Below are 24,130 nucleotides of genomic sequence, written 5' to 3' on the forward strand. Positions count from 1 at the left end.
CACACAAACATACACAAAGTCTCTCTTCTCCTCACTAGTCAGGCATCTCTAAAAATTGTAAAATACCACTTTGAATAGGGAGAAAATTTACACACTCTCCACTGGTTAAAGACCCAAACTGTGTGTAAAATAATTCCATGCAAGTATGTCTACATGGACCATTTTCACCTATGAACTTCCAAAATCAGAATTTTCACCATTTTCCATTCTGCAAGACTTTTCTTGAGAGTACCTAATAAATCAGGATTATGCTACAAAAGATTTTTTTCTCAGAAGTTAAACATGGTGCAGAGGAAGCTTCTGAAAAATACTTATGGTAGATTATTACTATCTAATTCATAAAATACATCTGAAACAAAAGACCTTCAAACCAGTTAATGAAAAAAAGGAAGATAAATCAAAATAAAAAATTTGATAGATTCAAATAAATTCATTAAGACAACAAGTACACCTACCGAAGTGAAGATAAAGCATTTCAGAGGCCCACCTGGTTCTGTGCTACAGCCCATACAGATATATGGTAGTTCTCTAAAGTTTCTAATGCCTACATAATAATTAATATCCACTTGAACAAACATTAGACAACATAATTGTATATATTACCCGATCATTACGCTACCTTCAAAAGAACAGAACAGATGTGATTTTAGTCTAACATCTCCTTCAAATTAAATCCAAATGGGGATATGAACAAAAATGGGATAAAACAGTTTTCCTGCATTTTCTTAAATTAGGCAACATGGATAAATAACACAACTATCAAAACTTACTAAAAATTTTGGTTCATGGTACTGCTAGGATTTTAGAAACTATAAACAACATCAGCTGTACTTCATTTGGTCTCATGGTTCGAAGTAAGAGTATTTTTAAAGAATTTAAAACATAAGAATTTCACTTTCCATCCATTAAGACCCAAATTAAAGAATATCAGATACTCAGAATATGCATATATGAAAGATTACAGTTCATTTTTGGAAGGGAATGGAGATGAATGTCGCAGAAGAACCTACACTGAGTAAACAGAATTGAACTATGTGACAATGACAGGAAGTTTTCTATATATATATATATATGGGGTTTATATGCATATATATATATTTATATAATATATAGTGTATATACACACACACAATCCTTTTACCTTTATCTTGCACTTCTTTTGAAAATCGCTCCCTTTCAATAGCTGATTCACGTTCTATCCGCTCAATTTCAGCCAATGCATCCAATTCTACTTCATCATATGACGTTATAGCTCCTTGTTGCGAAACCTGTTGCTGTGTCTGTACCACAGGAGTTTGAGGTTGTTTTGCAGCAACTGAAGTGTTCTGTTGTAAAACAGGCACTTGTTGTGCCTGAAGGAAAGCTGTCTGTTCATGCTGCGGCAAACACTGAGCAGCGTTTAGTGGGCGGTTAACATCCTGTGGAGTAACGGGTGTTTTAGAAGTCTGTCCTGGGTACTGCACATTAAAAGGAATATCACCCTCTGACACACTGCTGTTTTCCAAACCAGAAAGCATATCATCCTGCTGGTCCATATCCGAAGATCTTACACGAGACAGTCTTAATGTAAGCTTAGTGGAGTCCTTGGAAGGAGAGCTAATGATATCATACATTGCAGCTTTTTCAGTCTGGTCTTTTTCATCCTTGCCTAACTTCATTTTCTTTTGTTTCTTTTGCTTTCTTTCTGGAGAATCTAACAATATGTCTGGGGGAACATCTCTAGGTGATGAGTAAGGTGGAGGCTGAGATTGTTGGATTAAAGGTTGTCTTGATCCTAGAATAATAATTCAGAAAAACTGAACAGTTATGTTGTTTCATGTTTATATAAAAACACACTAAATATAACCTGCATATTTTAATGTGTATTTCTACATATAACTGTGTTCATAAAAGGGCTAAATAAGATTGGTAGGAAGCACATCATTGCTAGATCAAGATGCAATCTAGATAGTTGCAGTGTATTTCCCAGGAACTTTAGGTGTCCACTGCAAGTAGAGAAGGGATCATTTCAGAGAAGACGGAACAAAAAAAACACCCACCACCAAAAAAGAATAAATAAAAATCGTATCTAAGGTTCAGATTATCAGCTATTAGAAAATGATCAACAAAAGCAAGTTGACGACAGAAAAAAGGAAAGATCAAAAAGATTCTTACTAAGGTCCAGTTATGAAGACTTAATGAACAGTGTATAGGCATTAGCAATTTCTGCCACACATTCTTAATTAAAAAAAACCAAAACAAAAAAAAACAAAAAAACCCAACAAAACATACACAACATCCTTAACTTGGATTTTGACAGTTCATTAAATTATTTTTTTCTTTTCTTTCTTTTTTAAAATTTTATTTTAGGTAAATTTATTCCAACCTCCCCCACTCATTACTATCTAGAAAACACTAGTTATCTGAAGACATCTTGCGACCATTCCATGCATTATCTACCCTCCTTTTTTGTTTAATGTATGAAGTTTTGCTTCTATGTGCACTCTTTCCAGGATTTGAGGGTATCTACAGTAATTTTAAAAAGAGGACAATTCTAATTAAATAATTTCTCAAATTAATTATATTTTAAATTCTAATTCCTCTAACTAATCACCTTCCTGTAACTGCTAGCCTAGAAAAAAATCTAAAAAACAGAGGTTTTCAACCTGTCCCAATTGTAATTTTGAGCTATAGTTTTGGCTTAGAAGGGAATACTGTGAAAGGTGAGGAACACACACAGTCTCCTCTTCTTAAAACAACCATTCAGATTCCATTCATCCATTGGGGAATACTGATCTTCCAGTTAGTAGAAAGCAGTGTCAGCACTTCTGACAAGTAAAAATTAGCTGGAATACAGATCCCATGTGCTTCCTTCAAGAAACACCACTAAACATGAAAGCAGCTTTATTCTGGAGTTTAAATTTCTACCAGATACTTTTGGAAGTGTTAAGAATTGTTAAGCAATGTACCAAACCATAGATGAGAAAACAGAATTGTTATCTCTGTCAAAGCTTCATGAAAAGTGTGCCTTTACTGATGGCCTCTTCACACAGACTGCTATGTTTTTGTCTTCCTAGACCATTCTGTAAGAAATCCCACAACTTCTGTATGTAGCGAGCAGGGTATGACATAGGTTTATCTTAATCCTTCTTGGCCCTCAGCAACAAATCCATATTCTGTCAATAACATCCACAAAGTCGGGAAGCCCTGTTTTGACCCATCCCAATTTTCAAAATTGTTCTACTACTCCTCTTCCTCAAATCAGATACCACACTCAGCAACCAGTACCAATTTTCTTGCTATACCCTAAGAAGATTTCTCCCTTGCTTTTCACCAGATTATTCTTGTTATATTTCACCAGGTATTCTGATTATGCTCCTCTCCACAGCTACCATTTCTTTGGATAATTTGCAAGATTAAATGTAAGGTATAGCAGGAATCCTTAGCTACTAATTCCTTTTATGGTAATGACTACCACTCAGGAAGTAAAAGCTGCAGGATATTTGTACAAATAGCAGAGGAAACTCAGAGCTTTTCAAAGAGATACTAAAGGACATCTTAATCTTGAATTATCTCTAATATAAATACTTGTAAAGTTGCAACAATGGAACACTTACTATTTTTCAGAGTTACCCTTCAAAACACAGATTTGATACTCCCTTGTCGTAACCTTCTAACATGACAAGATTTGATTTGGTATTAATTGGGCATTTCTTATGTTGAAAAGTAAGACTGCAGCAACAGAAAAAGTGATTCTTTTTATCTTTGAACAGACTTGAGGAGGCCAGAAGGATTTCACTGCATTCCATTGAACAGTCTTAGAATTCAGTAAATGAAGAAACAAAAGTAAAGTTTTGCCTCTCCTAGGCAGCACTACGAATAAGTTTTTGAAAATATCTTCCTCCTAAATGAAATTCTTGAAACATTTTGATAGTAAGGCCTATAAGCTGCATTTAAAAAGAGCATGTTCCAGCAATAACTTCACATATTTCTGAGATGTTTAATGATGGTTAAACAACTCTGACAACAAGGAGGCTCATAAGCTACAATGCCTATGTATGGAGGAGAAAATTAACTGAAAAATAGGAAGCATTCTTGAGCAGTTTCACCCCACCACAAACCTTTGCAGTTTCAGATATCACACAATGAACACACAGCACATTCTGTTCTATATTGAGACTTCAGACAAAAGCCAGCAGAGTATCCAGGTGGCCAAGAAGGCCAAAGGCACCTGGCCTGTATCAGCAACAGTGTGGCCAGCAGGACCAGGGCAGGGATTGTCCCCCTGTACTCAGCACTGGTGAAGACACATCTTGAATGCTTTGTTCAGTTCTCACTACAAGAAAGACATTGAGATGCTGGAGCATGACTGGAGAAGGGGAACAGAGCTGGAGCACAAGCCCTGTGAGGAGTAGCTGAGGGAGCTGGGGGTGTTTATCCTGGAGAAGAGGAGGTTCAGGGAAGACCTCATCACTTGCTACAAGTACCTGAAAGGAGGTTGTGGCCAGTTGGGGATCAGCCTATTCTCCCAGGCAACTAGAGCAAATGGACTCAAACTGCACTGGAGGAGGTTCAGGTTGGACCTCAGAGAGAATTTGTTCACTGAAAGGATGGGTAAGCATTGGAACGAGCTGCCCAGGGAGGTGGTGGAGTCCCTGTTCCTGGAGCTGTTCAAGAAATGACTGGACAAGGCACTTGGGGCTAGGGTTTAGTTGGCATGATGATTTTTCCTTAAAGGGTGGAACAGATGATCTTGGACATCTTTCTAACTTTAATAATTCTATAAAAACTACATGCATTATACAGAGAGGGCTTTGTCTATTAATGGTGGAGTCAGTCTGGAGTATTTCCTACGGGAGAAGTCTTGGGCCATTATATGTCCGAGAATAAATATTTTTACCAAAACTGGATAACAGAAAAAAACTCCTCAAAATTCAATGAATACACAGACTGTTATGATGAGTTTGCTGAACCAGCTGAGATTCCAAGACTGAGGTTTGTTCTACAAAATGCTGTTAATGCAGTAAATAACATATAAATCTTCAGAAATGATCTTTAGGAATGAACCAAATCTCTTATTTTTGAGTCTAAATCTAGGTCTGGGCACTAATTCAGGAGAAAAATAAATCTGACTTTCTGTAGTTGATTTTCCATAGATAGTATCACTAAAAGAACTTTGTGTGGGCTGTCTTTATATAGCAGGAATATGTACAACTTCTGAGATAGAAGGACGTTCTCCCCAGATTCAGGAAGGTCACTGTATCGTTACTAAACAGCAAATATTGATAGTCAACCAGGTAACACTGAACACAGCTGAGAAGTAGGTACCATTATAGGAAATGAAGTCTCTACAAAGAACAAACACAACCATCAACAATCCCTCTCTAGTCTTTCAGAAATAGTCATTCTGACCACCCATGATAATCTTAGGGCTGGTTCTCTACATTTCTTAGTTCTACTATTGGCTTCTACTAGTATATGGTGCTGAGTATGGAAGAAGCTTAGTAAACTGCTGTAGCAATTTGGAAACACCTTTTTTTTCTGTGATTCTTGACCGGTATCTTATCAAATCCTATATAATGTGATCAACTATAAAAAGAATTTAATTGCATTGACAGAAACTTAGCCTTCTTTAAGATCTAAAGTTTTGAATCCACTTCTGGTTTGTTTACCCTGGCTCTACTGGCTCACTGTGTATCACTAGCTTGCATAGCAAACAGAAAAGCTTCTCTCCAGGAGACTGCGCAAATCACTGACATTCCATCTTATGGTCTTGTCTGTACTTGCTAATTACACCACAATACTCACACCTTTAAGTATTTGTGATACTACTTCTGATCATCTCTAAGCCTCTTCACATCAATTGCCTTTCAAAGATGATGCAACAAAGTCACACCACTCTGTTGTGATCCACATGTTTAAAAAACAATTACTAAGGTTATCAGGAAGCTAGGACTCACATATTTTTCAGTATAAAAAAGTTATTATCTTTCCACTTGTACAACAACGACTTCCAAAGAGACACACGAAAGAGTATCTTCATATTCCTTTAATTCCCTTGCAGGAAAAAGTTCCCAGATGTTGATCAAAGCCTTTCAGCCATCCTACATACTGTTTTTCCAGAAGTATCATTCCCTAAGCATGAAAGCTGGAAGTTTTCCAAATAAAGGCTAATGTTTAATGCTTGATTCACAGCACTTTGGAGAGAAAATTCAAGAATGTTCAAGTGTGACACTTTTTTAAATCCATAGGAAAGTGATCTTCCACACTCCTGGAACATGATTTAAACATCTACCAAATTGGCATATAAACCTGGACACAACATTCCAGACATTTTACTGGGAATGCCCTTGAAAAGAGAGGCTTTAAGAAATATGTGTTCACATGTGCTACATGTGAATTATTAAGATTTCACATATGAATTACACTGTAAACAAGTTCCTAAGGGCAGAATTTGGAGAAGGAGAAGAGAACCAGAGCGTTCATGTTGTACTCACAATGACATTTGTCTATGGGAAAAGCTAGGAACATTGTGATTACAGAACCTGAGGAACACACTATTGCCAACAGATTTATTGCCAACAGATTTTAAGATACTGCAGTTAAAATGTGTTAATGAAGTGTGTCTTCTTTTTTTTTTTTTTTCCTTAAAATGATCTTATTTCTAACCTTCACATAAAAGGAAAGTTTTCATGAAAATGGGATCAGACAAATTCACCCTGGAACTCTGGCTAAACCGGTCTCAAAATTGGTAATAATCACGTGGAGAATTTGTGTCTCCAGTAGACTCAAAAAGGGAAAACCAGTCCCTTCAAAAGGATGGTAAAGGCCTACCCAGAGTATAACACATAGTCTGTAGGATTCAAGTACAAACTAGAATAATTTTTCGGAAAGAACTGAAATAATGAAGAAATGGTATTCCAAAAGGAATTTCTTAAGAGTAAGTATCATCAAATCTTGAAGAGTTGAGTGCCATATTTGGACTCTAGCATGGCTTTCTATACAGCTTCTCATAATAATTTCACTAACGAGCTGAAGAGTGTTAATCTAATGTAATCCAGACAAAAATACATTGATTATTGTAAACCTGACCGTGAAGCTATGTTCACATAAATTCATTTTTTAACAGAAACGAATTGAGTATATGTGAACAAGTGCAGCTTTCCAGAGCACTGTCATAAGAATAATTTAAAATATTTGTTATTATTAATATCTTCTCATGTAACTGAATTAGAGACTATTTTATTAATCTAAATATCATTACTGCTTTTGGTTTTAAGTCTTTGAGACACTCCCTGCTTTTAAAAATAGAATCAAAAGTTTTCTTGACTACTTTGAGTAACTTTCTGAAACAAAATAAATTCAGTTACAAGAAGAACAAACTTCTTATTTATCTGTGAATTGCAAACTGTAAGAGGAAGATAGACAAGCTCTATAGAAAGACAGTAGATGGTTTTAAAAAACTTGCAATATAATTACAAGTTATCAGCAAAGAACAGCTATACTCACATATACAACAGTAGCATCACACAAAGTAGTCTCCAGTACTTTCCTGACTATTCATCCCAAATTTTCAAATAGAGATGTATCTATGTCTTGGGACAGTAGAACATCAAGACATATGTAGAACACTTAAAAGTCAGTTAAAAACATCAGAGACAATTGGACGTTCATAAATAATGACTAATTTAAAGGTAATAGAAACCATGCTGTTCAGTTTGTACATTAGATTAGCGCAAGACACGATAATGTTCTTTGATATGTAAATATCTGATATAAAAAAAAAAGAGATCTGGTTTTTTTTGCCCATTGGAAAAAAGTCAAGAAGCATCATAACTAACTGCAACAAAAGTGATTCAGGTTAAGCATCAGGAGCTTTCTAGCACTAAGAATTTGAATAACCTCTATGGCAAAGCCAAGGAATCTCTGTTACTGACATTTTAAAATATATGGAAGTTACTGAGAGCAGTACTGCTACAGCTCAGCCAACATGGGTACAAAAAGATGGCAAGACCTCAAGCCCTTTCCTGCAGCTTTTTCTAAAATCCTAGAATCTTCCTCTGGAAAGCTATGCAAATTTTGCATTAGATATAAAGAAAACATTACTTATTTTCATTAGAAAACAACGACCCTTATTTTCAAAGAGCATAATTTAAAATTCAAAATTACAGGGATAGCATATAAGACAGATAACATACATTTGAGAAGTTTTTAGGGACAGATTGTATTCACTTTTCATATCCTCTTCCAATAGTTTTCAGGGAAGAGGCCCACAACTCTAGCAAGAGTTTGAAATGCCTCATGAAAAACTCAGCTTTGGCTGTTCTACCTGAGAATGGATGTATTCAGAGCCTCCTTGCATAAAAATTAAGTCTTGAAGGAAGAAACAAGAACGAATGTTTATTTTGGTGCTATCAGAAAAAAACCAACCCTTAAATAAATTTCTTCTGCCTTTCTTTTGAAGGAGAGAAGGGAAGATAGTACTTTTTCTTCACAAGTAACACTGAAGAGAGAGCACTGAAGTCTACACTATGGATTTGAGTAGATTACTAATTCTTCTTGTTATCTATTCTATATTCAGAAACCAAGTGTATTGCAATCTGTCTGGAAAAGTTCTGTGAAGCTAAGAAAATAGATGTGATCTTTCAAAATTATTCAGAAAATAATCAAATATTCATTAGCAATTTCTGGAGGGAATACAACCTATTTGTGGAAAAGAGTGCAAAATCACATAATTTCATGAGTTGTTGCTCGTCCTTACAGATGTTTTCCTAAGTATTTCGGAAACAGTATGGAAATAGGCGTGTAAATTATATGAACACACCTCTTCTAAAAGCAAAGGACTAAAAACATTTTCTTTATCCAACTCTTTAGAAGTTTCCTCAAGAAAAAATTTAGAATTAAAATAAAATGTGAGGTTCCATAGCAGTAGAAAAGTAGAACAAATGGATAAAATATTCTGCTAAGTAGTCAATCTTCAGTAATGGAATCCAGGGGATATTTTACGAGGCCAGGAAAACACTCCATAATACTCCATACTCTATTCGCAGAATGAGTTTTTGTAAAGTAGATGTGGCAACAGATGACAGCATGAAAACAGAGGCATTATGATGTTTGCATAGCTAAAACCAAAAAATTTTTGGGATTCAACTTCATCTGCTGTTGCACCTTTGGTGAAGCAGAAACAAAGCAAAGAGTGAAATTTTACTCTACTGATTAAGTGAAAAACCACCCAAAACACAAATATAAGTCCTGCCATCTCTCAAATATTCGCCTGCTTTGCAAACAAAACTTCTCCCTCATTCAGATGCTGTCAAACAGGCAGCTACATTCAGTGTGAAGGTAATTCAAGACTGTGCAATCATGATCTCCATTTCTCCAGCAGTCCTGTAACGCTCAGTAAATGCCTCAAACCTCTATGTTATATAAGAAAGATCAGACATTAAAACAACCTTCTGGAAATCTCTCTCTGATTATGACTGGTTACATTTTATGCCATTTTTTGTCCTTCTAGACAAATGGTAAGTATTTTGCTCATTTTCTTTATCAAGGTTTGTGACCTGCCAACCAAACTTTCAGGGACTAATAAGAGAGCAACAAAAACCTCAGCATGAGTATTTGCTGTATTTATCCCAACTTCCATTAAAAATCATAGGCCAAAAATTCCCTGTAGGGGATCCAGTGTTCTTAATAACACTGAAATTATTTACAACTCTTCCATACATTTCTAAAATACTAGATGGAGCATCAAGAAGTGGTTCTCTCAATCAGGGTCCATTAATGCCTTAAAGAGGGCAAAATGGTAACACCACTAGGAGCAGTATTTCAGTCGTGCAATTTATCAAAGGGAAAAGTAGTTAACATAGAGATAAATAAATCAGAAAGCTCTTCTTGCACTTTAATGCTACTGCTGAAGCATTACAATCTGAACTATGCAATCAAGTTTGTTTTCAGAAATAATCTGAAAAGATATCACTTTAAAACTGGGTTCTGAGACAGCCAGTTGAAACAGCATCAACTTAAACAAAAAAAAATTAGACATTCTCTGACTGAATGGTAATCACATATCTGAGTGGGTTAACTTAGATCCACAACCTTGATAAACCTATAAGCTTGACAAAGAGTGAACAATAACCACATTTACACAAGTCTTAGGGGAAGTCCTTTAGATCTCAGTCCAAGATCTCCTCAAATAACTGAAGCTCCTGACATTCAATACACATACTTCTCACTTGCCACCTGAACCATAGGATAATTCAACTAGGAAGGGACCTCAGGAGATGTTTAGTTCATCCTCATGCTCAAAGCAGGGTAGGGCAGGGACCCATTATGTCAGGTTTTATCCAATCTGATCCTGAAAACCTCCAAGGACAGAAAACCCACAGATTCTCTAGGGATCTTTTTCCACTGCTTGCCTGTCCTGATAGTGAAAAAGTTTTTCCTTAGATCTAGTTAGAACCTCCTATTTAAATTTAAGTTCATTGTATTTCATCCTTCTTCCATAATGATGAAAAGACTGACAAATCTTCCTGATAATCTCCTCACAGGCATGGAAAGGCTGCCCTGAGGTCCACCCCTGACAAACATGTCTCTTATCCAAGCTACATAACGTCTTTACCTTTTCTGTAATCTCCACCATCTTCTGTTTCTGTTCTCTTATCTGCCTAAACTGATCACCCAGTAAGACTTATTTTTTGTTTCAAGTCTACAGAGAAGAAAACACTTTCATTTCCCAATTACTGCCCTGTAAATGTGCAATCACTGAAAAAGAAAATTAACAAGAATATGTCCCAACCTTACCAAGTGGATTTTAGTATAAATAATTATTTTGAGCAGATTTTCTTCTGTTTCCTCTCAACTGACAGACAGTTCACCCTACACCTCTCCACAGCTAAGGTTTTCAGACTTCATTTATTTTATGTATATAGAGCACATTTATTTTCATACTGTTAAAATCTGATGATTGTAATTAAGACAAGTGTCACATATTAAAACACTTTTGAGCTGGTTAAGGGTTCAATACTCGTAATGCTGCCTTTAAAACTTTTCTTATGAAGAGCAACTGAATTCTTGTAAAGAATTTAATTCTCAGATTGGAAAGGATTTTAAATCCTTCTGTCCTCCATAAATTTGAGCTTTATTTTGAAGGATGATTAGTTAATTTTCAGAACATCAAAAATTTTTTCTGGATCAGGGCTCAAAATAATTTTGCATCCAAAACATAATGACATAGTTTCTAGTACTATTTAAATACAGAAGTCAGGAGGAAAAACTAAATATCTCTTTAAATTCTCTGTTCTTTAAAACTGGGAAAAATAAATTGACATATATATGACTGCTAGACTACCTTTAAGGGCTCCATCACTTCCAGCTGGAGAGCAGACTGACTGTGGTGACCTCAAGGAAAAAGACGCAGCATTCCTTATTGAAGGATCGCCATCCTAAAGTAAGAACGATAAAAGAAGTTAACATATGTACATAAACATCTGTTAAAATAAAAACTGAAATTAGTACATAAATTGATAAAATGGATTGGGCAAAAAAGCACACAAGAAAGACTAGAAGAAGAGTCAATTACATTAAGATCTTTGTAATTTAGACTGCTATTAGACTATAATAAAAGCAATGCTCCAATCAGACCTAAGAAGAAACTATAACCAGAACATGCACACAAAAATAAATCCCTGTGTATGTTTTCTAGCTAGACAAACACTTTCGGATTTATTCCAAGATTCCATTTAAAAGTTTTTGTTGCAATTATAGGTGCATGACCTTTATGCACAAATGACACCACCATTTGAAAGAAATAGAGTATAAAATGTAGAATTTAAAAACTCCACTATTTCACATGATCTACCCTTAAAAGATTATTTAGAATGCTATATTGCTCTTACATTTCAACAAAGTAATACTTTGTATCTATATCCTCATACAGATGTCAGGACTGAATAGAATATCCAGCAGTCCCATTACAGCAGCTGGGTTAGTCTCATGTAAAACACAGCTAGAGTGATTTTAGCTTGTAAGAGTTAAACAGGAAACAACTCAACGGCAATATGAAGCACTTCCCCAAACTGCCCTAAAGCAATTAATAATTTCTGACAAACTTTTCCATAATATAATACCAATTGCAATGCAATTATGTCCATGATCTATTTTTAGCACTGTAAATGTGTATTTTTATCCCCGCACTACCATTACATAAGATAAGAAACACACTATTCCAATCTCCATTCAGAGTTTTACATGGGTTTTTCCTATGCTTTTGTGAAGCCCTCTGCTGGTCATGACTACTCAATCACACAATGCCCTAACTAAGCTTCAACTATAGAATGGTATTTCCCACTTCAACTACTGCTTTTTATATAGCATCTATGAAAATGTTTGGGGAAAGATAAAGCTAGCAAATTCTGTATCTATGAAGAGAACATTTCTATAATTACAAACAAATTCTAAAAATTTCATTCTTCCAAAAGGTACAGCCATACAAATGAATGAAGTCTCCAAACAAGTTATACAGTTATTTCACGTTTCCTAATTAAATTGGATGCTTCAGTACTTAACATTCTAATGTGATCTTTGTTGTGGTATCTGGATACAGACAATTTTTTCACATAGCCTCTTCTTTCCTTTGTTTAAAAAAAGCTGAATTATCTATCTGATGAATACTTCTTAACCTTTTGACCAATACATACCAAATTAATAGAGCGTTAGAAGGTTTAATTGTAATTATGTTTTTACATGTCTACATGAAAGAATTCAGCATTCAGTAGTAACACAGAAGGTTTAATTGGTATTTCAAGGAGATAGCAGCCTGCATAGATGGACAATCACACAGCCCCTCTGACAATGGCCAAACAGCCAAATTCTACATGTGTAGCCATAGACTGGGACATTTATTGCCTCAAGGCTATGCCTTGTGAAGGGGTAGATTACACTGCTAGGGGAAAAGGAAAGAATTTGAAGTTTACGGACTTAAGGTGATTACAACTCAAAGAACACAAATCCATAAGAAACCAGATTTCATCAGTTTTACCCCCTATCAGCACTCACCACACAACTACATTAGATTTTTTTCTTTCCATTCACAGCACAATAAACCTAAACTTACACTGTGGTGTTAATTACACTTATTTTTTGCAAGAGTACTTGCAAAAAGAGTTGTTGACTTCTGAGGAAATTCTCACAGGCAAAGGAGTTTAATATTCAGATCAGCACAATAAAATGAAGTCCGTATCAGAAGTATATGATGCTATTTTGAGTGAACCTGAGCTGATATCCTACTGTGTTACTCATTTAGCTACTGCACTGAAATTATGGAACTGTTATTCTTTTTCCCAAACTGACTTTTCTTTGACTTGGAATAAAACTCAAAAAGATCCCCATATTGAAAAATAAACCTACTAACGTCTTATCAGGTATGTTTTATTAAGTCTGGAGAAGATCTTGAACCATGATTGTCAAAGACACAGGCAAAACCAACTTTTACTAAATTAACAAAACAGACTAACTAGGAATATGACATTTTGGGTAGAAATGTAATTTCTACCACAGCTGACAAATTTTCAGAAATATACATTTACACTCTCTTAATTTGGAGCTTCAACAAATGATTAACTATATTCTAGGAATGCTCTCAAGTTCACAAAAAAAAATTGTCCTTAAATTGAGTGAATATGTAGTGAGCCTCTAAGAGTGTATTTGCTGATTTTGTATTTCAGAGATACACAATGTATTAACTTTTTTAAAGCAATAAAATCCTAAAATGAATAAAAATAATTTAAGTTCTTGAGTTTTATGATTCTTAAAATACTCATTCATAAGATTTTCTCCAAAGCAGAAGAGGCTGCAACATTATAATTATTATTCACACAGAGATGCAAAACTTTAATCAAAATTCTTCAAATTGTTTTCTGCATCATAGCTTCTAAAATCAGCTTTAAAAGTTATAATTACAAATAAAACTCAGGTAACACATATGCACCATTAAGAAAGTGCACCAAAGTTTAAAAGTGGAAGTTTACAACATTTACTACTTTTTATGTCTAGCATTTCTCGAATTAGACCAGCCAATGAGGATGTACTATGTTTTCAGTCTGTCCATTTTCAAATGTGCCTACATATCTGAAATTGAAATCTGTCTTCAGTGGTTTTATCCATCAACAGCATCATAAAATATCTGACTTCTAAGGCAGTTAAACACATACTTGCTTTATCATAGTAAATGTCTGCTTTACCATAATAAATTGATTTAGGTAACATACATCACTACTGAGTCTGTGCACCATCTGTAGGTAGTCTTCACTTGAGCCATGCCTAGAATTATCAGCATGATGATTAGCTGAATTTCCAGACAACTGACTTGAAACTTTATTTTCATGGAGATTCCTCATCCCAGCTGTGACAATGGGACTGGATACAGAAGCTGAAATATAAAAAGAAAGTAACCATATTGATGCAGTCACACAGTCATTAACTTGAAAAGAGTCAGAGAAAACACCCTAACGGTGGATATTAAAACGTTGAATGCAAGAGGTCTGGAATCTTAACAAGAATCCAACTTGCCACAAATACCTTGACTAAAAATACATTAGCTAAGATTTTCCAAAATTATTTAAAATCTTAATTCCATGTACAAATTAGCCAAATTTCTCCCCATATCTATTCTTATTAGTGTCAGTATCTTCCTTACTGATTACAGAAAACATTGTTTACTTCTATATAACTTGAATTCACTACCTTAGTAACTTTCAAGGAATTCATGAGACATATAACCTCACATATAAAACAGCTGTATATATATTCTAATCACAATGTTAAATTTTAAGAAAAAATTATTCAAAAGAATAGAATAGAATTCTGCTTATGAACAAAGAAATGCTCTAGATACCTTAGTACTGATCATGTGTTCAGGATTTTTTTTAGACAAGGAAAGAACAAAAATCTATTTGTTCTGAAGGTTGTCTTTGCCAGTTACTGTATATCTTGAGCATAATTCTAGCCAGTTTAGAATTAATCTGACACTAAAAAAGGCCAGCAAAGCTAAAGAATCCCTAAAGTTTACTTTAGTTAATCTAAAATTAAGAAAACTTAACTTTTCATTGGCAGAAATGAGGTTTTCTCTAGTACACCTAAGTGATACTCACAACTAACAAATGCAACTTTAGGGCTGTTCAGATTTTTTTTATTGTCATACATACAGAGCAACAATGCAAAGTGGACATAAATATGTGAGCATTGCAACATGAATGTGCTTTACCTTTTCTTCTTCTATTTAATTTTTTTAAAACTAAGCAGATACCACCACTCTTTACAGCCAAAAAAGCAAAGTTTAAATATACCTGTCTTAAAGATGTGCATTAAACATGTGACTCCTCAAAAGAAATTAGAAAACCCATGAAAGTAATGTTGACATGACATAGGAGAATAAAATAAACATCACAGACTTACCTTGCTGCATTTGAGGATGAGCTGTATAACTTGGAGGATGTGAATATGGCATGTATCCTGCAGGGCTTTGAGGAGCATATGGACTAGGCACTGGACTATTCTGTTGTGCCAAAAATCTGTTACCAGAGCTTGTCTGTGGTGGCACAAACCGGCTAAAAAGAACACAAAATTGAAAAAAAGTTTTAAAAATTTGGAATAGCAAATATATACAAATTCATTATTTCTTTTGGAAGTTATACCTTCAGAACATGAAAATTTCTTTAAGATAAAAAAAGCCCCCAACACAATTGAGAACTTCCTTCAAAAGAGGTATTTTAAGTTAGCTATACTTTCCTAACTGGAAATGTTACTTAAGAGTCAGAAGATAATAAAAAGCATTCAAAAGACCTCCACCTAGGGAAAGAAAACAATGATACAAATACATATGGAAATTAAATCTGTAATTTCCAAAAGTTAATCTCAGAAATTTGAATGAAAGTGACAGCAAGTTTTAATCAACTTGGTCACTAGGATTAACAAGGTGCCATTTACTCTTTCTTTACATTCCAGTAAGGCTCCAAATAACTCTATCTAACAGAATTACACTGTCAAGATACAGGAATATTATAGGCAGTGAGGAAAGACCTGAGCCAAGTTCACTGAATACAACTTTCTCTTTCACTGGCTTTATCTTAGACTCATTCTACAGATAGGAAGCCATAAAAATAACATTTGACTTGTGACAATAATACATGCACATTATTACTTACATTCTTATATCAGCTTCTCAAAATTAAAATAACCAAATAAATACATCAGAAAGTACATTCCAAGCTTTCACAACCCTCAGTTCTAAACAGGAACTTATGAAGGTAAACTTCCATAGAAAGAAACAGCTAAGTACTTAACATCAGGATTTTGCAAAGATTTCAAGAAAATTTGTATTATTCATTGTAATATTCACAACTCAAACAACCCTTTTGGATATCCCTTTTAGATATAAAGGTTAAAAAGTGTATTGGTTCTTGTGAAGAAACAAAACATTTCCTTTGCCAATTAGAGTAACTTGAAGTGAAACCTGAAATCCGTTTATTTTAATAATAATACCTAATAACTGAAGATAGGGCCTTTTAAAGCCCAGTACCTGGGTTGAAACTACAAGCAGAACTCTCTCCTCTAGTCGAGTACTTTAATTTATTAATAAAAACCTAAATTATAGGTAAATGCTATTTGCAAACACTCAAAAACTTTAAAAAAACCAGAAATCCAAAGAGGATTCTGTTGGAAGATTGGCCAAACTATAGGGCCTATTTTTCTGCAAGAGTTAACTGTTACAGTAATAACTCCATGCCTTTACAAATCTTCTTTCCCATCATTCTGCTAAACCAGTACTGGGACAAGCTGTAACACACCAGCCTATTCTGTCTTATTCTCTTGCAACCAGTCAGCCTCTGACATGGGCAGAAGACAACCAGAGGGGAGCAGGAGGCAGAGGGACTCCTTAGGCAGGAAGAAAGTTTGGCCAAATTACGGGATGGAGCAAGAGAGAGGAGAATTCATGATGAATCGTTAGAATACAGTGTTCATTGACAGAAGTTTTTTTGTGTATGAAGAAACCTACCCTGCTGTCAGACAAATGCCAAATTTGTCATGACACTGATCACCTTCCACTTACATACTTGCAAACAAGAACTGGCAGTCAGTATAGGAAGAACTTGTAGTTCACTCTCCTCTCACCCCACTTAAAAGAAAGGATTACCTGGAAGGGCTATGTGAGATAGTGGTTTGTTGATAATTGGAAGATGCAGGACTACCACGCATGGAATTCTGAGAAATATTAAACTGTGACATCATCATCCCTATTAAAAAAAAGATAACAGCATTACTTTACAAGCATTTCCTTTTCAATCAATGAAGTATCTAATTTCAAAATTTATTACATACTATAAGATTATGAACTTTAATGAATTATAAAATTTACTCACATTAGGATCATCTACCCACAACTGTCAAAAAATACAGAAATTATTGAATCCATGTATGATGTCCATTTTACATCATGACATAAAAGAGTGTTCCCTAAAGTTGTGTTAAGTGAATTACAAATATTAACAGTAGTTTCTTCATCTCTTTCTTAGATATTCCTAAGTCAAAATCTGTTAGTAAAGAGAAACGTTTTAAACCAGGACATATATTCTGCAACCCAGGCTGGTGTGTACAATAAGCAATAAGCAGAAGATTTGGCAGATTCACAAGTCAGAAGAGCACAGAAAACTTATCTTCAGTTATTGGAGCAAGTATAGCAATCAGTCATCCTGAGTTGAGTGCTGCAAGATATTCTCACTGCTCCAACAATATTTAGAGGTCTCCTTCTACCCAGAGACAAAAGCTTTCTATTCCACCTCCACTAAGCTTAGAGGGAATGTTATCAAAGAAAGTGCTGAAATATTTCAATTGCAATGCAGAACTGATATCCCAACTGTGGCTCCCACAGGTAGTGGATAACAGAGTCATGTGCTGGAAGTTCAGGTGTCGAACAGCTGGCAATCCACATGTATCAATGTTCTTGAAACTAACTAATTTAGGAGGCATTTGGGCAATGCCCTCAATTTGACTGAACTTTAAATCAGCCCCGAAGCTATCAGGAAGCCGGGTTAGATGATCATGATTTCCAATTGAATATTTTATTCTATTCTGACTCATATTGTTACGAAGAGGAATTTAGAGGAATCTTTATTTTCCTCTCCTCAGTACAGGAATAAAAAATATACTAACAACTACATGACAAAGTGACATAGAAACACAAGAATGTAAATGAATTTGAAGTTATTTTAGTGACAGAATTTAATGTCTTACAGCTGAAAAAGTGCCAGAACTCATGAGCACACATGAGTATCTTGGGAAGCCACAGCAAGTGATCTATAGCCTCAGGAAGAAGCTCATTAATAGTACAAGTATTTTAGACAGTTACACAAAAAGTCCCCAGTATAAAACTGTTGGAAGATTTTTGTTAATACTACAGTTGCTATCACCAATTTCAATTACTGCAATAAACACACATGCAAAATTAGTTTCATAAGCCTTCCCTGTCACTCTCTTTACTCCTCCACTTTCTTCAGCAGAGACAGTGATAATCCTGCAGGAACTAACCATAACTACTCCCCAGCCAGTGGTAAATGCTGCATTCCATTACTTGAGCAAATGAATACTGGCCCTGAAATGTCTTGTGTTGTGCTGAATAAAGTTAGATACTTCCATACCTCAATACAGAGTACATTTCAGTGTCCAGAGCAACAGATGGGGACTCCTCAACATCTACAAAATTTGTTTAAATGATTACTGGTTGCCTCACATAGAGGCAAATGAACATGAAATCCAAGGGATTTTTCTGTGCTGGAAGGAGCACCCAGAATTGCGCACTGCCCCCTCACCTCTCACTGACACTCTCAACCTCGCCAGGTACAATATTTCAGCCGAACAACTAACCTTAACATTCCAGTACAGAAAGTTGACATAATGTTACCAGATCAGCATGAACTATAGAGACAAAGTTTCCATTTTGTGCTTAAAGTACAGAGTGCCCTTTTTAAGGACTTAAAAAATACATGTTTTGTCCTCCCTAATTTAAAACATGCTTTGAATCACAGATGTGGTGGTCTCCAGGTTAAAAGAAAAGATATAATCAGTTTTCTAATGCAATTTAAAAAAATCCCCTAATTACCTAATCTATGATGGATAGTTCTCACTTCTGTTATGGATGGCAGGGGCAGGGCCAAGACATGGAAGGCCCAGTCAAGGTAATGTAAAAGCAAAAAGGAAAGAAAAAAAACCAAACCAAACCAAAACACGTCCCAACAACAACAACAAAAAAACCCCCAGGTTTTCCAAAGTTTCCAGACAGATAACTATATATATGTGATAATGATGTAATGAGAAAGAAGTAAAAACAAGCCCCAAACACTTGGTCTAATATGGATTTGAAATTAGTCTATGGCCATTAGCACTACAGTACCTTCTTTTACTTCTTCACATTGTTGTCATACTATCATATTACTACACAGTACTGAGAAAACATCATCCCAGTAGAAATATAACTAGAATGAGATTCCTTACATATGCTCCCAGTCTCACTACAATTTTTCTTCTTGTAAAAACGTGATATGGATAAATTTATTTTAGCATTCCTACCAAATGGCAAAGAATGCACTTCATAAAATCATAACTCAAGGTTACATAAAATTCTTGTACAACTAAACTGGTATTACAGCATCATACATGCTTAAGCTAGGATGGCTCAACAGGTAATTTTTCAGTTAGACATATATTCTTATTAAAAGCGCACCTGTTAAGTTGTTTCCTTTTACAGGCAGAAGTGCACTTGAGTACTTGTATAAATGTAAAAAAATATTGAAATAATTGACATTTTTGGAAAGATGCATAAAGGTTCAGTCTCCCAAAATGCATAAATATCTTAGAGCTGTAGGGCATCACAAGTTGTTAAGATGCGGAACGGCAGGGAGGAGCTGTTAAAGATGCCTCATTCAACCTTATTCCTTACTCCAAAAGGGTCAAGAACTCTCACTGCAATGATACACTACAATAACATCGATTTTCAGTAAGATCAACAGATATGTTTTCAACTTCAACTATTTACCAAGACAAACATGTGAACCTAGACATAAAAATTAAAAATAAAATCCAATTACTTATCCTAGAGATTAAACTTTGAGGTGAAATGAAACATTTTTTAGAAAAATACCTGGTAGCTTTTATTCTCCATTTTACTATACAATTGCTCTTGGAAGATGTTAAGGTGCATAGCTTCGAATCACTATCAAACACAAGGCAAGGCATAAATACAACAGTTGTGTTCCAATATATATTTGTGGTTAGTAATAGTCCCCGAGATTTACAGAATAGTATAAAATTAATCAAAAGATGATCAAAACTCCTTACCGCTTTGTACTCCATATCTGTTTTGCATGCTTTTCTCCCTGAAAACATTAGGATTCCTTGCCAGAATAGCCTGCAGCAAGACTGGTATATCTCCTTCTGGATCATCACTGCCAAGGTTATCTTTCAACTCTCTGGAATTGTGGAAGTAAGCAAATAAAGAGGCAAATGCATTTTCAAATTATAAGAAACTATGAGTCAAGTAAAGAAAAAAGAAAAACCAAAAAAACCAAAAAAAAAACCAAAACCAAAATGAAAGAAGACAATTTACTGTTAAAATATAGGAAAAATCAAGTCTGCAAAGCACTGCTTCCTGCCTCTATTTTTTTCACTCTCTTCCTTAAGGAATGGCAGAAGAAATGTTTCCTACACGTCCTCATAGTCATTTTCTGTCACTATCCTCTTACATATATGTGGCTATCAGTTTAAGACTATCATAAGAAGTTTCTTAGGCCCATTTTTATATCACGATCTTCTCTATAAAGGAACACTTTTGCATAACATCAAGAGCATATTACTGTAGGAGTGAAAATAACATATGTGTGAAAGTATAACATTCAGGTTTCAACCCAATGCTTTGAGAATCTTTTTATTTTGAAAAAGAGAAATTGGCATATCTTTGAGATCACAGGATTCCCTCTGAACCATAAAGATATGCAATAGATTTTCTACAAATGCATCTGTGCACTCACTTCTTGTATGCTTTGAGGACTTTTAAAAGTACTTCCATTTGAACAAAACAAGTAAGGAAACAACAGGGTTGTCAACATAAAACAATTCAAAGGACACCAGGGAGAAGCAAAAAAAAAAAAAAAACAACCAAAAATAGAATACATTAGCATACTTGATGGCTCAATTGCTAAACTACTTAAGTTCAGTAACTAATCAGAATTGACACAGGTGTCCAAAATTTTCTTTTGGGTAATTTGCCTAGGTGTATTAGTGACTGACATTGAAGGCAAATTAGTATTGCACAATCAACACCACGAAGTCTGCACTCTTACCTATCAAGAATGGAATAAGTGTCAGATCTGTAAAATAACCCCCACAGTTATGTGTAAGGGTTGATGGACTATTATTAACGTTGTCTGACTTGAAACATTTGACTCTTATATTGCAGCCACTTGCTAAGCAAGCCTAAGGAAAAACCTGCACACTCTAAATTTTCATATTCTTACATATCATTCTCAATCCAGTTAATTTTGATTTCAAGGAGTAACGATAGTGATCTGATATAGAAGCTCGAAATACATACATGTGATCTGTTGACACCTGATTGAGACTGTGGACAAGCTGTGAAACCAGATTTTCATCCCTGCAAGCCAGAAGGCAGTTCACCTCTTCAGCTATCCGTCCATTGAAAAGCAGGCTTTTTGTTGTGGTAGCAGGTAAAGGTGATGGAAGAGGCAGCTGGTTCAAAACTGTTATTAGAAAACAGGAAGAATTAAGAATCGTTTAATGGGAAACAAACATACAAATGTGGACACCCCCTTACTCTCACGAGATTAAGAAAGAAAACCTGACAACTAGATTAAAACATAGGGAACACTTCTGCATTTTTTTTAATTCTTGAATTCACACAAAGAAACACACACATCCACACTCCTATACCCACACTGGACTCTCTAAATATTCCAGAATATTAAGCTTTTTATTATGCTATGGCACCTTTCTCCTGGAGCCAAAAGCACGGATAAGAAAAGGAAATGCAAAATTTTTGTAGCTTCATGCAGTACTGTAAGGACATTGAGGATTTCAGTTGTCTATTCTGATCTGAATATTTAATCAGTGTTACCACTTTCTAAGGTCTTTAAAGAGAAACAAAAAAAAAACAACCACCAAAAAACCCAAACTATTAAACCTACTAATTAAATTCTCAGTTTATTCTTCTCTTCTTGTATTTATTCCAATGTAAACCATCTTCTCAAGACAGGCCTAGTATTGCTGGTTGATGTGCTCATTGAAATGTCAATTCAGTCAGAAAAACTTATTCACAAATCTCATGAAAAGATTTAGTGAAAACACTGTTTCAATCAGATTATAAGCACACTTCATTTCCTAAGTCATTCTTAGGTCTTCAGACATAGCAAGAAAGTGTACACATAAGAAAGCCAGACCAGACAATTGTAGAGCTACACAGACCAGAGGAGGGTAAGCCAGGAGAGGTCAAAAGGCTAGATACAGTGTAAAGGTTCAGAGTCCTGAACCTCAGCTGGTTCAGGAAAACAAGCTGATTCTATCTGCAAGTTACCAGGCTGATCACACCCCTGAGATCAAGGTTTTCACTGAACTGTTAGAAACAACTTCAGAAAAAACCCTCAATCTAAGTGAAACATACTTTTTGTTCTTTCATACTTTGAAATTAAAAGAGTGGGGTGATTCCAGCATTTTTACCCCTTACAGTGTATACCAGTGCTGTACTTAGAAATAAATTGCAATTCAAATAAAAGTGTGTAATATATTAAAATCTCTGGGGTTATTATTTGCATCAGGTTACCTTGAATGTGCCTGAAACTTGGAAAAGTTAGCAAAATCAGCAAAATATTGATTATAGTAGCATAAATTTAGGTAGCCTACTCTACTGCCTTCAGGCATCATATCATCCATGTTTTCATGGTCTTGTCCATTACAGTTCAGTGTTTAAAGGAACTCTTGCACCAGAGTCTGACTGGTGATTTCCACCAGTTAAGTAACCTTACCTGTAAATGCTTAGTTCTGGAAAACTGTCCATAGCCAGAAACTCATTATTTGCATCCTGATGGTCTGATACTCGACATACGTGGTCATACATAGATACACCTTTAAATACATAACCTGCGTCTTCCACTTCAATACTTCAGAATATATCAGAAGGACACTAAGTGGGTTTTTCCTCATACATTTGCCTTTTTTACTGTGAACAATTAAATCCAATTGTGCTGGATATATATACTTCCAGTGTTTCTTGGAAAGCCTCCAATTTTCAACAGTGTAACAACAGAACTGCTTAGAAGCAGAATCTAAGGTCACTGAGTCCAATTATCCTCAAGACAGACAACTGAGCTACAAAACCTTTCTTACACTTTATATAAACAAGACACATCTTTGTCCCAACTGCTCTTACGGCAGTGGTTGTTCTAGGACGTCACTATATAATAATAAATTTCCTTTTAGTTTTCATTAGAAATTATTTTTTGGTTGCATTACGATGATTTGGTCTTGTGTCACTATCAGCTTGTAATGTAAATAGTTATTTTTCTTTCCTTGCATTTTGTCTTCCTGACGTACTTTAAATCAGCAAACATACTTCACATGCTACTTTTGCAAGCTGAACAGCAAAGCAGAAAGACTCAGGTTCAGCTGCTTATTTTTATTCTAGCACTCATTTTCTGCACCAATTAACTAGTTCAAAATTAATGAACTAGGTTTCAAGGATATTCAGTATATTCTACAACTCTCTTGATTAGTTGCACATCAGTCGAATCCTGTATCTCTGTCTTCTCAGTGAAGATGATGGGATGCATGTTTTAGAAGTACTTTATCATTTTTGTTTTTCTTTATTTGTGTGGTACCCAGATATGTCACTAAATGATATTGCAAACAAATAATGAATTCTAATATTTTGTTTCAGGTTCCCTTAAGGGTTTTATTAACCTGCATTTTACTTTATGCTTAAATATCGGATTAACTTTGACAATTTAAGCAATAACAAGGCCTAATATACTTAATGGCAAATCTGATTTTAAATAGATTATACTGTAAGAACTTTTAAAACAAAAACCTTTTTAGA

General features: G+C 35.0%; 1 protein-coding gene across 4 annotated transcripts in view; it reads right to left on the minus strand.

Annotated features, from left to right (window-relative positions):
* NIPBL (NIPBL cohesin loading factor) overlaps nucleotides 1–24,130 on the minus strand; it is a 139,575-nt gene that overhangs the window by 68,347 nt on the left and 47,098 nt on the right. For 3 of the 4 annotated variants that reach the window (XM_014875486.2, XM_014875482.2, XM_014875484.2), the window contains exons 3-9: nucleotides 21,617–21,782; nucleotides 20,365–20,495; nucleotides 17,168–17,267; nucleotides 15,430–15,581; nucleotides 14,244–14,404; nucleotides 11,327–11,420; nucleotides 1,142–1,774 (exon numbers count right to left, since the gene is read on the minus strand). In XM_014875486.2, the coding sequence (XP_014730972.1) occupies nucleotides 1,142–1,774; nucleotides 11,327–11,420; nucleotides 14,244–14,404; nucleotides 15,430–15,581; nucleotides 17,168–17,267; nucleotides 20,365–20,495; nucleotides 21,617–21,782 (1,437 nt within the window). The remainder of the gene's footprint in view (nucleotides 1–1,141; nucleotides 1,775–11,326; nucleotides 11,421–14,243; nucleotides 14,405–15,429; nucleotides 15,582–17,167; nucleotides 17,268–20,364; nucleotides 20,496–21,616; nucleotides 21,783–24,130) is intronic. The other variant, XM_014875485.2, reaches the window with a different exon arrangement.

Source organism: Sturnus vulgaris, chromosome Z, assembly GCF_052056855.1.
Source record: "Sturnus vulgaris isolate bStuVul1 chromosome Z, bStuVul1.hap1, whole genome shotgun sequence".
Lineage (NCBI taxonomy): Eukaryota > Metazoa > Chordata > Aves > Passeriformes > Sturnidae > Sturnus > Sturnus vulgaris.